The sequence below is a fragment of the Coffea arabica genome, chromosome 11e (genome assembly GCF_036785885.1).
Source record: "Coffea arabica cultivar ET-39 chromosome 11e, Coffea Arabica ET-39 HiFi, whole genome shotgun sequence".
NCBI classification, from domain to species: Eukaryota; Viridiplantae; Streptophyta; class Magnoliopsida; order Gentianales; family Rubiaceae; genus Coffea; species Coffea arabica.
In genome coordinates, this window is record NC_092331.1 from 36,733,762 (window position 1) to 36,749,976 (window position 16,215).

The 16,215-nt window shown below is 36.3% G+C and overlaps 1 protein-coding gene across 1 annotated transcript; it reads left to right on the plus strand.

Annotated features, from left to right (window-relative positions):
- Nucleotides 1-12,716: 12,716 nt before the first annotated feature.
- On the plus strand, nt 12,717-15,122 carry LOC113719525 (nascent polypeptide-associated complex subunit beta). Its single transcript, XM_027244743.2, has 6 exons — nt 12,717-12,836; nt 13,576-13,643; nt 14,089-14,237; nt 14,333-14,389; nt 14,617-14,655; nt 14,762-15,122. The coding sequence occupies exons 2-6, from the start codon at nt 13,576-13,578 to the stop codon at nt 14,932-14,934; spliced, it is 486 nt and encodes a 161-aa protein (XP_027100544.1). The 5' UTR covers nt 12,717-12,836; the 3' UTR covers nt 14,935-15,122.
- The last annotated feature ends 1,093 nt before the right edge of the window (nt 15,123-16,215 follow it).

Below are 16,215 nucleotides of genomic sequence, written 5' to 3' on the forward strand. Positions count from 1 at the left end.
ACAAACCCTCCCTATTTTTATTATTTAGGCTACACAATAAATCTAATAGGCCAAAGGTTTGTTTTTTTCCCAGCCACTCTTAAATACCCTTTATCTGATTTGCAACAACCTTCTTACAATCCAATCTAGTTTCCAAAAGTCGAAAACCTTCGTGTCCCTAAACTCGTGATCTATAAGAGCACATAATTCTATCACTCCATGATCAATCAAAATCACTTAAGAATAAAAAAAAGAAAGAAATCAAAAGAAAAAATAACAAAATTATTACATCATTTATACCAGAGGGAACGGGAGGGATGAAGGTAGAGGGAAACAAGAAGAGGGAAAAGGGAGCAAAAAATGGAGCACTCATTAATAAGAGGTACAAAATTTTATTTCGATAAGGTTAAAAAAAATTAAACTTTAGATTGCAAAATCATAGTTACTCTTTTTGATATGCCATATTTCTACTTTTAAGGACCGGATTTAACTAATAAAAAAACTTGTTTTTTAGATTCAATCCAACCAAAAGACATTACTGGTATTTTGATGAATTAAACTAAATCAAAAAATTGAGGAAAAAAAAGAATGGGGAGCTAAGACTCACTAGGAAGTTTAGGCTGGAAAAACATCTTCGAATATATATATATATAGGCGTGCACACATACTTACGTGTATATATATATATATGATAGTGGAGTCAACTTCTCTTAGAAGTTTGGCTTGCCTGAAGCAAAGAAAGACTTTATGGATTCTATCGCATCCTGACTCACAATCTCCCGAGCACTTTTGAAGAAGTGGGCAGAATACCCATCAGGACCCCGGGCCTTGTTACTGCTAATGAAGTTATAACTTTCTCGATTTCCATGGGAAGGAGAAGGGACAAAACTCACAAAAGGCATATATCCTCCTGGGAAAAGATGAAATAGAAAATCCCTATAATCTCTGCTAGCAACCCTCTCCAAAGTAGGGTCATACCAAAAACATACTGGAAAAAACAGATAGCCCTTTTTTTTTTATCAAAGGTCAACTTCTATATATGTTGATCCTTGATAGCCTCTTGACTAACAATTTTATGGTCATCTAATTTCTTTCCCTCGGCATTGGCACATATAAACACATACGCGCGCGCACACACACAACATATATATACACATATATTTATTAAAAGGTAATTTTAATGGTGTAATCAAGGCCCTGTTTGGAACCCCAAGTTTTTTACAAGTTTGTATGCTACTAGTTTTTTAACAACTTTTGCTACAAGAACCCCAAAAAACTTATCAAAATTTTTAACCTACACACCTAAAAAAATTTTCCCTTCAACTTTTCTTCTTTTTCCTCCCTCACCCAATCCACCACGTCCTCCGTCGCCAGCCACCACCTCCACCACCGCTCCCCGAGCCGGTCACCTATTCCAGTACTGAAATCAGTGCCGGCCTTCCTCTTTTTTCTTTTTTTCTCTCCCTCTCCCTCACCCCCTCTCCTCCTCTCCTCCCCTCTCCCTCTCCTGCCACCCTCCCCCTCCCGCTAGCTGCGATCTGGTCGCGCGACTAGATCGCAAAGGGGGAGGGGGAGGGGGGCTGCGATCTGGTCGCCGTTCCCTCAAGCCTTCAAAGATCGGATGAGTTACTTCGGGCTCTCGCTATCTCAGGAGGACAAAGCAATTATGACTGGCAGAGCTTAAGCCCAGCTAGTGGAAAAGGTGAATATGAATTCAAAGATGGATCACCCATCTCTCAAGGGAAGACTGAATCAGGCAGACGGTGAAGCACCCCTTCCTAAGCTTAGGATTTGGATCAACCAAAAAAAAAGGCTTCCGTCCTCGGAACTAAAGTTGGTTCTATTCCGGACAAGAAAGCAAAGCCGGGGACCTAGGTGGCTGTGACAGCCCCACCTCACTGTAAGGCGAACCAAAGGGTTCAGTTGACCGCCTGCCCACCTCTCGCCAGGACTACGGATTCGAACCACTGCAACCCTAGATAGGACGCGCGAGAACTCAACGAAAACGTACAATTGGAGACCACCCAGGGTTAAACAGAGCTTACCAAACTATACGGAAGTACGGGACGTCAATTAAATACTTATACATAGATTTACATCGGAGTCTTGAACCAATGAACCAACATACAAGCCAGAGTATTCACGCTATACAAAATACAATTAGGGTTTCAGTTACAGAAGAGCATAAACAAAAGAAGTCCTACAACTGGCTCAACTCTTTTCTTCCAAAAATCTTGGTTTCAAAACATGGAACCCTGTAAGGAAAAACAAAGGTAACAGAAAGGGGTGAGCTTGCGCTCAATGAGGTACCAGACATAAATCAGTAAAATCATGGCATTTCACATTTAACAAATCAGGTACACATGCCAGATGTAAAGTAAAGTAGTTAGAACCAATGATTCAAATAGAAAGGATACAGGTGGCTCTCAGGAGCCAAATTCCCATTTGCTTCACCAAAGCTTGATCGAAATAATAGTTGACACTCCGTCAACGCTAAAGGAGTAACCAATACCGTAGACTCCACTTTCTCCGATTCCTTCCACCTCACATACCCCTACCGGGCCCGAACTCCAATTAGTTCAGAAATGGTAATACTCGAGTATACCGGAACCAATGGTCTCAATACCCAAAGATCCCAAAACAGACTACTGTGGTTCGTTGTCTAATCGACCAGGCCCTTGCCGGCCCGACTCGAGTAACTAGCCACAGGTGTTGAGCTCAGAGGTCACAGAAAGGTCGTTGGATACGAGCTTCCAAACGACGTCAGAACAGATACAGATGCAGATACAGATACAGATAACAGATTCAGATTCACACCAAAAATTGGCATATGAACAGACAAGAGAACGAATGTGACAAAGTACACCCTCGTCTCCAACAAAATAAATAGATAATTCAGTCGTTCATATCACAGATTGCATGTACAGAAATCGAGTGAAACAACAAGTGAGGGGAGTGGTACACTCACCGGTTCAAGTACGGATACTTCAAAAGTTTTCACTTCAGATTGGCTTTAATCGCCAAGAAACCCTAGAATAATCAAAGTAAACCAATTGAAGGTTTCACATTCAAAATCGAGTAAATGGAATGCACAAGTGAGGCTCGACTACGCGTCGTACGCCTTTCCATGGTAAGTACTAGTACAAAAGAATAAATATGACTTTCAAAAGGCAACTCAAACCTAAAGAGACTAAACGGCCTAGAAAATTGGACAGTGTTTCCCCTAAATTTGCTTACTTTTCCAGCCGTCATGGCTTCATTATTTTCCTCAGCCAATCCCAAAGTCATACGAAATATAAATTCATCATAACAGCCATTCAATAGGCTCAAAGTCATTCAAGTACAAAATTTAGCTAGGAAAATGACCGGAAATGAAAGTTAAGCTCTAAAACCCCAAAATAGTTTTGACGTCATTTAGCATATTGGACACAACCGGCACGTCCTAAAACATTCAAATAAGCACAATAAGACTCGATTATGGGTCATAAACCAATTTCCAATACTATCAAAATAGGGCTCCATAAGAATACATAAGCACTAGAGTAAACCAGGAAAATCCGGAAATGGAATTAAGCTCTACCCCAAAAAAAATAGTTTTTGACATCATTTTGCGGTTTTAGCACCATTGGCACTACGATTATCGGATGGAGGTACAAGATACACCGTTTTGAAACTAAGAGATAGGGCTACAATGTTGAAGAAGGCTACTCTGCCCAGTTTCGAGTGTAACTAGGTCAAAAATGCAAGATACTAAACCAGAACCGCAAAAATAGGTTCACAAACCGCATTCTGGTTCAAACATCATAAGTCAGGATACGTAAGTCCAAATCAAGTGATTCCAAAGCCATCCGAAAGCTAAGATACAAGGCTACAATTCATCAGAAGGCACCAACAACCAAATCAGAAGCATTCCCAACCAAATTAACCAATTACAGACGCAATTATCAAATTCGGGTAGAACCAGGGCAGCAGGGGTATTTCAGTCTTTTATCAAGCTACGTTGCTTTGATTGACCTGAAATTTTTCAGGCATCTCTAAAATATCATTCCCTAAAACTTTTATGTTTTAACCCAAGACCAATTCGATCTCTAACTATGAGCTACAGTGCCAGGCAGAGTGTAAGAACATGAAACCCTAACTTTCCAAAATTTCTTCTAAAACAGAAATTTCCTGCAATTAACCACTTTTTCCACCTTCTAGCTTCCTTAAATATCATTTCCAATCATCATACATGATCCCATAATAATAATCATATGAAAACAGAAAAATCACCAATAATTATAAAACTTCACCAATTCAACCAAAATCAAGATATAATCCATAAAATTACATCTTAAACTACCACAAATCATGAATTAAACATCATTAGATGGAGGAGAGGGGTCCTTCACTACTCACCTTAGCAACACAAGAGAGAGAGCAACTAATCACCTTAGCCTTCCAAACAACTTCACAACCAACCTTAATATCACCAAACTAAGAGATTTTATGGGGAAATTTGAAGATTAAACGGTTGAATTGAAAGATTGGGCAAGATTGGAGACTAGAAAATTGAGAGCTTTTCTTTCCTTTTTGCTTGATAAAAGTCGGCCAAGAAGCTTGCAAAATTGAAGTAATTTTGGTCAATTTTTAGTTTAAATGGTAAAGTCATGAATAGTGGTCCAAAAGGTCAAAAGATAAGAATGAATCTTCAAGTGACACTTGTCACTTCATTTAATACATCTCTATCCTTTTGTCTCTCCAATAATAATCCATCTAGGTAATTTCTAATTATCTCTTAACACCTGCTAAAATAAACCCGGTATCCAACACTTAACCTAATTGGCCAAATTTTACCGAACTTTTCGCACTAGCGGGTCCCACGTCCCGTATACACTCTTAATTTCTCAAAAACTAACCGATACTAGAACAATCATTTTAAAACTATATTTACTAATAAAAATTATGTTTTAAAATTTTCCGAATAAAGAAAATGTGGGAAAACGTGCAATTCAAAGAAAATAAAACCTAGAAATTAAGAAAAATTACGGGTCCTCACAGTGGCCACAAGGTAGCGAGTGCAAAGGAAAGAGGCCATGCTGATTTGGGGGATCTTGATCTGGACTTGCAGAGGGGGAGGGGAGGAGAGGGGGAGAAAAAAAGCTAAAAAAAAAAAAAAATCCATTGCTGCAAGCTCTGGCGTCGAAGGCGAGGGGGAGAGAAGAGGAAAGGGAGAGAGGGAGAGGGAGAGGGAGAAGAGGGGGAGAGAAAAAGGGAAAAAAATTGGAAACATAGCTGCTGGTTCTCATTAGAGGCAGAGGTGCCGGGAGAAGAGGAAGGGAGAAGAAGAAGAGAGGAAAAAAAGAAAGAAAGAAAGAAAAAAAAAAGAAAAAGAAAGCAAAAAGTTTTTCATTTTAAAAATTTTTCTTACAACTTCTACAGTAATCTACAGTAAAGTTTTAGACAAACATCCAAAAAACTCACATTCCAAACAGGGCCCAAATCTTTTTCTAATAAAATTTGTATTTCTTTGGCACAGTATTCAAACAACTCAAAATTCATTTGGATAGGTCTAACTTTAGTGGGAATATCTTTTTCATCAAATCTTGGGATATATGGTAATTTAATTACATTTTTTTTTCCTTTCCTATAAAGCATTTGGTAAATTGGAACATATTTCCTTTTTAAATTTCTCTTGTAGTTATGTGATTTTATTTTGAATGCTTATTTTGAATTTTTTTCTTTATTTTTGTATATTTTATTTCTTCCTTTAAATAATTTATGTGTTTTGTTATGTTATAAACAAAATTTTCTTTTAATAAGTTCGAATAAAATTTACTTCTTTAACTAAAGGAGATAAGCCGCACACTAGAAGTATAAAGAATGAAGAATACTAGAATTAAATGAGAAAAAATAGGACAAAAATTAAATGATTGGACCCAAAGGTAGATATAAACGCTATATATAAAAGGAATCTTTCAAACTATTTCAAGCTTATTCAATAAAAATCTCTGAATGAACTATTTCTTTAAAAAAGAACCATGAAACCATTAGATTATTAAACAAAGAATCTATTTTATATCATTTTAAAAAATATAGATTTTTACATATAGGAATGGTTCAAGGAGCAATAAAACCATTATATAGATTAGGTTTAGATTCTCTATACTATTATGTTTAAGGGATGCTAGACATGCGTCTTTTCAAAATTCTTTATTAGGATTTATAGAATTTAAGTTAGAAAATGGACCAGTTTATTTTAACTACTGTCTAACCTTTCAAGTAGATTTAACTGATCCAAATATATTATCCGTTTTAACATTAAATGTACAAACTAAAAACACTTCAAAATTATTAGCCATAATTTATAGGGCAGCCTATAAATTAATGAAAACTATGATTAATTTGAAAGTTTTGAGTGTGCCAATGACAGGAAAAACCATGTTAATGGAAGCCAACTTAGAGCACTCAAATATTTTTATTCCAAAATGATTAACTTGGAATCCATTACTAGTGATGCTAAATGGAATTTAGAAAAAATTATTACTTCAATGCCAATTAAAAAGAGTTAAACAATATATTTATATTATATAATTTCTAGATGGGCCAGCAAAAATTTGAAGGAAAAATACCTTTACTACATCGAGAACTTCAACGTTTTCATTAGGACAAAAGGTAACCTTAGAGTGGGTAGATTCGAAAGACACTGTTTCTAAACGAATTTACACACAAAACAGATGAAGAATCAGAATATTCACTGACTAATTCTCAAATGAACACTGATAATCAATTAAATGTTATTTCTCAAACATTTATCTTAGATAAACAATAATTACAACACTTATTTTCTAAGCCTGAAAATAAAGAAAAATGACAATGGCACTTTGAGTAGTTTTCTAAAAAGAACTAAATTACTTTTAGAAAAGTTATTTTGAAAAATTATCAAAATTTAGATTACATATAGACTTTTTCAAATGGTTTGAAATTTATTATCAAACTAATAATATAAATTATCCTTTTTTTTCAAACATCTATACCACCAATAGCTTCAAATACCTGGCAAACTAATTCAAGGCAAACAACCTCTTCCATATATCCTCATTTAGAAGTAGGGGTTTGTAAATATGAAAAATACCAAATTATGACCGATTTCAAAATTAAATTTAGAAATTTGAAAATCGGTAAATCAGAATTTGGTCCGTAATTCGGACATTCGAAATTATAAATGTTCGAATTTGGTTCGAATATGATATTGAGAATTCTGAATTCTGAAGTTCCAAATTCGATTTCGTTATTCGATGTTGTATATTTCATACACATACACATATATATATATATATATATATTATACAATACAAATAATATAATAACAAAACATATAAAAATCCAAACCTTATCCTATCGTTTACCTGTTGTTCCTCTCTCACAATTCAACACAACCCCCTCTTCTTCATCTCTCTATCTCCAACATGAAGACAACTCAATCAGCCGTCTTTTCTTCCCTTTCACCGCTTGCTACTGTCTTCTCTCTCTCCTCCCTCCTTTAGTCTCTCTATCAATGGTTATCTTATTAGCCATATCTCATTCTTATCACAACTGTTGCCTCTAAATTGTTTTTTCCTAATTAGGGGACCTTAATTTTATGTTATTGTAAGTCCCAAAGACAACCAAGAGGGGGGGGTGAATTGGGTTATTCAAAATCTTAATCAGATTTAGGCAATTTTTGCTAAATGAAAATTTCCTTCTTTTCTAGTAATGATCAACCAAGTAGATTAGAAGACAAGAGCAATATTGATCAGAAACACAAGTATAAACAAGCAATGAGAATTTTATTAAACAGAAAAGTAAATTGGGGAATCAAACCAAGTGTCTACCAAGCTATCCTCAAACTTGAAGACCACACACTAGGAAGAGCAACTTCTCTTTGATGGAAGACGATCAACTAGATGTACAATGGAGGGAGCACTTCCTCCTTGCCCTAAGCCTCACTTAGTCAAGCTAAGAAGTTTTACAATCACTCAGAAAACCCTCAACAAAGCTACACTAAAGATCCATTCAATCACAAAAGAAATGCTCACCAGAAATTCACACCACTTTAAAACAAATCTAGTTTTGGAGACTATTTTCTAGCTAAAATATCTCTTGAGATCTTGTAAACAAAGTGTGCAAAAGTCCTCCCTTCGTTCAGAACAGTTTGTTTTTAAAGGGGAACAGAAATGAGCTTCATTAAAGCTTCCAACGGATAGAAGGCAGATGAAGGGTCAGCTAGCCGTTGGGGCTTTCGGACGTCCGACGATCAAATCATCGTCCGAACCAATCGTCCGAAAATAGCCAAGTTGAAGTTCGGACGTCCGATGAGATTTTTGTCGTCCGACAGCACAGCGTCCGATCGTAGGCCGAGAGCTAGCAAGTTATCTTGGAATTTTTCGGACGTCCGATCTGGTTGATATGCGTCCGAGGTGTGCGTCCGATCATTCCGGACATCCGACAGTTTCCTTTCGGCCGTCCGACCTGATTGTCCTGTTTTTGCTTCTCATTTTGGTTGTCTTGCATTTCATGACATATTTGAACCTGATTCTTGGATAGACAGAAACACTTGTATTTGAAGGAGGTTAGATAAACATTTCAAAGTACCAAGAATGACAAACTAGACATACTTAAAAGACAGTATCTTTGATCGGAACAAAACAATGACTAAATTCATTTATATTATTTCAATCTTGTTTGCCACATCCAAAGCATCGTAGACTGGAGTCAATCAAACATATGCTTTCCTTGTTCCATCAGGCCTGATCAATCTTGGTCAGTATAAACGAACTTTTGTGATCATCAAAACCAAGAATAACAGTTATCATAATTGATTGTAGATTGTGGTCTTGTGGTGACCATTTTAATGGTGTGGAGTGATATTGACGCTGCTTCATTCTATTTCTTTGTCTTCACATTTGAGTGTGGTTTTGTCAAATTCGCAAGTGTTCTAGTTTCGTCTGAATCTGGATTTGCTAAATTTGTAGCTGTTCGAAAGTTTGAATTTTGAAGCAAAATTCTTGGATGTTGCAGGTTGGGAAATTTCAAAATTGAAATTCAGTTTTTGTTTGATTTGCTGGAGTACTGACCTTTTGGTCAACTTTTTTGTGGTAAATTTAGTATTTTATCACTTTAAAAAATGAATGCAGAACAAAATGGAAATAAAAAATTTTCAATTCGAAGTTGAATTAGGCCAAAACGTCCAAGAGGAAATTTACCAAAAATTTCGAATTTAAACTTCTGAATTATTAAATTCAATTTCGATGAAAACCCCTATTCAAAAGAAATTAAGATCCAATATAGAAATCGAATGATTGCTGCTTCCCCTTTTAAAGCCTCCTCAGAAGAAAATGGAAAATCTAACTAATAGAGAGATTAATAAGTTTATTAAATAAAATAGTTTTACAAATAAATTATTTTATATCGTAGAAAACCAATGAGAAGATCTTGGTCCTGGGCTAGTTGCGCTAGAATGCATCAATATATATAGATACACACACTTATGCTATGTGTGTCTCTATATACGTACATACACATAGATATACATATGTATACAGACATACATACATACATATATATATATATATGTAAGTGCGCGGATGCTAAAATGAGATGACCTCACTAAGAAAGGAGCCACGTTGGTCCCCCATCTTGAGACCGCTTGGATCTCACAAATGAATTGAAAGTTTGATTTACATTAAATGCCACCCAAATCGTCACATCTATCCTCCCAAGGAACGGTTTGGTTTCAAACTCCGGTTCGAACAAGAGGGATGTGTCATGCTAATGTGCCTTGGATGCACATACATGTACATATGTACATGTACGCATATATACATACATATATACACATACACACACATATATCCAAATGAATATATATATATATATGTAAGTGCGCGGATGCTAAGATGAGATGACCTCACTAAGAGAGGAGCCACGTTGGTCCCCCATCTTGGGACCGCTTGGATCTCACAAATGAATTGAAAGTTTGATTTACATTAAATTTCACCCAAATCGTCACATCTATCCTCCCAAGGAACGGTTTGGTTTCAAACTCCGGTTCGAACAAGAGGGATGTGTCATGCTAATGTGCCTTGGATGCACATACATATACATATGTACATATATGCATATATACATACATATATACACATACACACACATATATCCATACATATATACACAGAAACATATATATATATATACATATATATATTGATATTCGTTATTTGACATGGGATGGCAGTAGTACTTAATAGTTATTCAATTTATTACTTTTAACCTACCAAGTATTATAGAGGAATTTTTGCTCTTAATCTCTAATAGATCTGTATACCACTACTAAGAAATCATTCAGAGTAAAAGATGATTCGTAAAACTAACATTTAAGGAAGCAGATAAATTTAGGTTTGCAAAATCTTTAAATTGGCATAATCCAATTTATGCACTAAATTACGTTTCCACAAATTTGGGAAAAATTGCTAAAAAGAAGTAGGACACTAATATTGATTTTTTTTTTTGGAGTGAGAAACTAAAAAACTCATTGGATTTTACCTCTACATGAATTTTTTTGAGCCATATCTATACATGAAATTTGTATATTGCATTTCGTATACAAGTATCTAACCTCACACGTTACATAAACTTATAGGCTTGTATTAAAGATCAAAAGTTAGAAAGGACATTGTATAGAAATTAAACCCCAATTCACACTCTCAGACAGTGAACTTAGGTAGATTAGTCGCAAGCCCCAATCTTAGGATTGGGCCGTAAATTTCCATCCCAGTGAATTTTGATAATAAAAAAGCCCAATTTCACCTCAGAATTCAGAAGATCAAACTAGCAAAACATTATATCCCCGTCTTAATTTTTTGGGAATTTCGCCAATTTGGTCCCTAAACATTTTCACTTAAATCAATTTCGTCCTTCATGAAATATTTTAACCAATTTAGTCCTTGAACTAGTTTTTTACTTCCAATGTAGGACTTTTTACTGCATTTTACTCAATTCGCGTTGACCAACAGGGGTATAATTGTCACACTGGCTTAATCTGTTGCAATTTTTCGCCGAGGAGGAAGAAGATTGATGCACGAGGTGATTTACCTCCACTCGTTATGGCACCAGGGGCCGCCTACGAGAGCAACCCAACAACCCACACCATCTGGCCTTCTCCATCACCCCCACAATCCCATACAATTCAAGAAGCAAGAAAGAATTAAACCCGCAAACAGAAAAGGCAGAAAGAACTCCGATAGAAAACAATTGCAAGAATCCCAGAACCCAACCCTATTGCCTTCTCCAGCTTCCGGAAAAGAATGGCCTTGCAATCGCACTTGTAATTCACCTCCGGCCACCACCTCCGGCTGGGGAACAAGCTGGCCGTAGTCGAGTCCGCAGACCCTTCTACCCTCCTCTGCAGAAAAACCCAAACTTGCAGCCAGTCAGGCTCAATTTAAGGCTTTGCAGATAACTGAAGAATTTTTTAAGTCTGGCGATGATGATGATAAGGAGGATAGTGAGGATGATGATGATGATGATACGCTGGAGGAGGAAGAGTATAGGTTTTTCTTTAAAGTATTTACAGAGGATAGGGAGTTGAGGGAGTATTATGAGAAGAATTATTATAATGGGGAATTTAATTGCTTAGTTTGCGGTGGTTTGGGGAAAAAGTTAGCTGGAAAGAAGTTTTAAGGATTGTGTTGCTCTTGTTCAGCATTCGATTTCAATAGCCAAGACGAAGACGAGGAGAGCTCATACGGCTTATGGGCAGGTAATTTGCAAGGTTCTTGAATGGGACCTTGCTAGGCTTCCCACCATTGTCTCAGCATTGAGCGAAAAGCATGAACTATGTTTGCAGAATTCAGGCCAGGGTGAGGTTGAGGGCCAGGACAAATGCAAAGCGCAGGTGCCTTAAGGCTTGGTTTAGTTACCAGAGACGCTCGAGGCTTCGACATGACCAAATGGCATCATTTGCATTATCTACATTTGAGTTCCCATTCCGATGCCTCGCCGGAGTCCATCAAAGGATTTTCATCGCTCAAGGTAGTACAGCATTTTAATTTCTTCCGAAGGATTTCTCCATTATTTTCTTTTGATTTAAGAAGATTTTAGTTTAGTAGCAAAATAGTAGGCTCTACTGGGAAGTGGAAATTATTGTTTGAAACTAACAGTTAAACTTTTGAATATTAGAAAACCGAGTATTAGTATAATCTTGTTACCGTGAAATTAGAAATTTTCTTTTAAAAGAGATTTTTTTTTGGCTGCTGGATTTGAAGTTGAGAGAATCTGTGTGGTCACCTTCATTTTATTTGGTTATTTTTGTGGTTGTGGCTATGCAGAGCAGTGATCAAGAAGAACTAAAGAAATTGATGAAGGAAAGTGTTCAGGTATATTATTTGTGAAAGGGAAAGTGTTTAGGGACTCTTCCTCCTCGGCGAATAATTGCAGCAGATTAAGTCAGTGTGACAATTATACCCCTGTTGGTCCACGCGAATTGAGTAAAATGTAGTAAAAGTCCTACATTGGAAGTCCAAAACTAGTTCAAGGACTAAATTGGTTAAAATATTTCATGAAGGACGAAATTGATTTAAGTGAAAATGTTTAGGGACCAAATTGGCGAAATTCCCTAATTTTTTTTAAAAAAAGGACGTAGAATAATGGAAAATCCGACCCGACCCAAACCCAAACCCGGAATGCCTTCAAATAAACTACCGTACCTTGACTAGGGTTTTCGCTCACTTGTTATCCATTCCCCCGCTTTCTTTCCCCGATACCTTCTCCTTGTCTCGCTCTTCCCGACTCTCTCTCTTTCACTCGCTATCTCATTCCCACCTACGCCAGTTTCTAAGGTGAATTTCTTCAGCCCTTAGCTATTCGCATGCTTCTTGGTGTAGTACTTCTGTGGATTATCTACTTTTTTCTTGCATTTTTCCATTTTTTTCCTTCCCTCCTGGGCTGCTGCTTTTGATTAATTTTTGTATGTAAGTTGTTTTTGGTTGTTTTGTTGGCTTTGTTGGTAGATCCGATTCTTTGCTTGTTTAAGTGAAATGGGTTCTTCTTATTTTGGTTTTGTTTTTCTTGGTCATGTTTATGTAGAAATTAGGCTTTTTGGATAATTTGAATCTAGGGTTTTGAGAAAATTTAGGGCTTTCTTTATTCATTTTGTTGTCTTTGGGAGTTCTGGTTCTTTCCTTATATTTTGGTGTATTAGATTTTTTTAAAAAAATTTTGTTGTTAATTATATTTTGGTTGTTTTTTTGAGTTTTGTCTTTTTGAGTTTTTGAATTCCTTCTTTATTGTTAAGTTTTCTCTTAGTGCAGTGATCCAACTATAATTACTAGAGTTTATGGTGACTTTTAAGTTGTCTTTTAGTTCAACTACTTGCTAGCGGATGATTTGTTGTCTGGAAAATGAGAATAATTTAGTTATTGCAGATAAGCTGTAAATAAATGTTAAGTTATATGAGGTAATTTTGTTTGGGAAATTGCTTCTCGTGTGCTGATTTGGTCATTGTGTTCTGCTGTATTTGATACAAATCTGAGATAATAGGTTAGAAATTGTGGCTGACCTTTTGTTAATATTTGATAGATGAATGTGGAGAAGCTAATGAAGATGGCTGGTGCAGTGCGCACTGGTGGGAAGGGTAGCATGAGAAGGTTTATTTCTTTGTGATGCATTGTTAAAGTTCTGTCTGCCTTCGTACACACTTTACCAGACTAGGTAAAATTGTGCATTTAAATGGATAGAGGCGTAGCAATATGGTAATGTGCTGGGAAAGATAAAAGCATAAGCAGGGTTGGATGTTTGTCAGTAAATGTGGAAGGTCTATCATTTGTTCTTTGGTTGATTCTAACAATATTCTGTTGCCTTAGTTGGACCAACTTCTTTGCCTTTGAAAACTATTTTTGGGTTGTTTGAGGGCGAGAGCGAGATGACATGGTAGGAAGTATTGTCAGAAAGAGGAATGTTTCTATTGTAGGTCATTACTGAGCAATTTCGTCTAGGTCATTAGAAGTTAAACTTTTGTGTATATAGGCAGTTTTGGATTTCAGTTAACTTTTAATTACTGATATGATAGTTGTCATACATTCTCTATTACAGAAAGAAGAAGGCAATTCACAAGACCACAACTACAGATGATAAAAGACTTCAAAGTACCTTGAAGAGGATAGGAGTGAATGCCATACCGGCAATTGAAGAGGTTAATATTTTCAAGGAAGATGTAGTGATCCAATTCATCAACCCCAAAGGTAACATCAGTGATTGTGTATTTTGTGTTTTTATTTTATGCCAAATCGTTAGAAATAATTTCTTTTAAGCCGATGTTGATTTCTTTTCAATTCAGTTCAAGCCTCCATTGCTGCAAACACATGGGTTGTTAGTGGTTCTCCTCAGACTAAGAGTATGCTGTCTTTCTCTCTCGCTCTCTGTTAATTGATTTGGCTGTGTATCTCTTCAAGTTACTTGATTAATTCCGCTCTCCATATTTGGGTTAATAGCGTTATATGGGACATCTGGAGTGATAGAAGTATTTACATGGGCTTGTGTTTAATCTCCAATTTGTATGGATGGTGGCTTTTGGGTTCCATCTAATATGTTTTACGTCTTCTGTTTTGTTTTTTTTTCCAGAATTGCAAGACTTGCTTCCCCAAATTATTCACCAATTAGGTACAGAGTTTGGTTGTTCAATTTCAGTAACTTGATTAATTGGTATTGTAAACAGGAGCAAATTAGTGAACCTATAAATGACTAAATTATGATGACTAAATTTCAGGTCCTGATAACATGGAGAATTTGAAGAAACTGGCTGAGCAGTTCCAAAAGCAGGCACCTGGTGCTGCTGGTACTGGTGCTACAACAGCACAAGAAGAGGATGATGATGAGGTGCCAGAACTTGTTGCTGGTGAGACCTTTGAAGCCGCTGCAGAGGAGGGTCATACTTCTTAGAGTTTTCAAGTGAATTTTGTGCTTTCTTATATTTTCAATGTTGAGGCCTGTTTTGCGTTAGTTTGGTAGCTTGTTTGATGTTAACTATAACATACTACACAATGGTTACTCTTTAATCACCCTCTGAAAATGTTTTCATTGCTTTATATTATTTTGAGGATCAGGGGTGTAACCCTGGCAAAGCCAAATTGTTCTCCCTTTTTTGTTGCCCGAGTTTTTTCCCCTCGTTGTCAAATTGTTATAGCAACTTCAATAATATGTGGCCTTCGTCTGCATATTCTGGAAAGAGGTGAGCGGGCTAGGGAAGGTATTAACGTGCATTAAGTTTCTTTTATCATTAAACACCTAATTATTGTGCATGGGCCTCTACTATCTTTATGCCGAGCTGGTTTCAAGTTGCAATTTCTGGCATGGCACCTTGCATTAATTACAACAACATTTACACCATGTATTTGAGAGCAAAGGAAGCTTTGCCTGTTTGTCTTTGTAAAATAAGTCGCTGCTACCGTTCCAATTTCATTCTTTTGCGTTCTATTTTCATTGTTCAATTGGCATTTGCCAGCCCCACGTTTCATATGGTTCAAGTAGGATTGAATTTTGACTTAATTAGTTTTGAAAAAAATGAATTGAGTCGAGTTGAGTTTTGACCTAATTGAATTGAGTCTTGGCTGAATTTTATCAAGCTTGAGTCGAGTTTGAGTAATTTGAGCCTATTTATGGTTAAAAAATGAAAAATAATTATTTTATATTTTTTTAAAAAGGACAAAATGCTAATTTTTTTTAATTAGAAATAAAATATTAAGGATGTATATGTAATATCACTATTAAAATAAAAATAAAATATATACATATAATTGAGTTGGTTCATGAGTCAATAAATTGAGTTTGTCTGTGCTCGAATTTGACCTCGGTTCGAGTTCGATGTCGATCGAGTTCGAGTTGAGTTTTGACTAAATTAACTCACGAGTGCTTGTAGATTGATTTGTTTGCTGCTCTAGCTTGAAGCTATTGCAACAGTTCTTGGTAAAGGGGGAAACCTGAAGTGTTTCCTAGTATGGAACTTTATTTTAGTCCATCTCTGAGGTTTTTCTTACTACAGAAATGGTTGCCGTATTCTTCGAAAAGAATTCTATCGTGTAGCTGCTTTATCTTGGGACTATGGCTCATGATTCCCATTCAGATTAGGGAACCAAAATTGTGTAATCATCACATTATCTGGCTGGAGTGGCTTGCTTTCGGTAGGCTGCCATGGCCACTGGTCCAAATTGCTGGCGGTCAAGG

Excerpts from the sequence above, each read along its gene's own strand:
- LOC113719525 (XM_027244743.2), top strand. The coding sequence starts at position 13,576 with ATGAATGTGGAGAAGCTAATGAAGATGGCTGGTGCAGTGCGCACTGGT. Across the intron at positions 13,644-14,088 it reads GGGAAGGGTAGCATGAGAAG|AAAGAAGAAGGCAATTCACA; the intron begins GTTTATTTCTTT and ends TCTCTATTACAG. Across the intron at positions 14,390-14,616 it reads TGGTTCTCCTCAGACTAAGA|AATTGCAAGACTTGCTTCCC; the intron begins GTATGCTGTCTT and ends TTTTTTTTCCAG.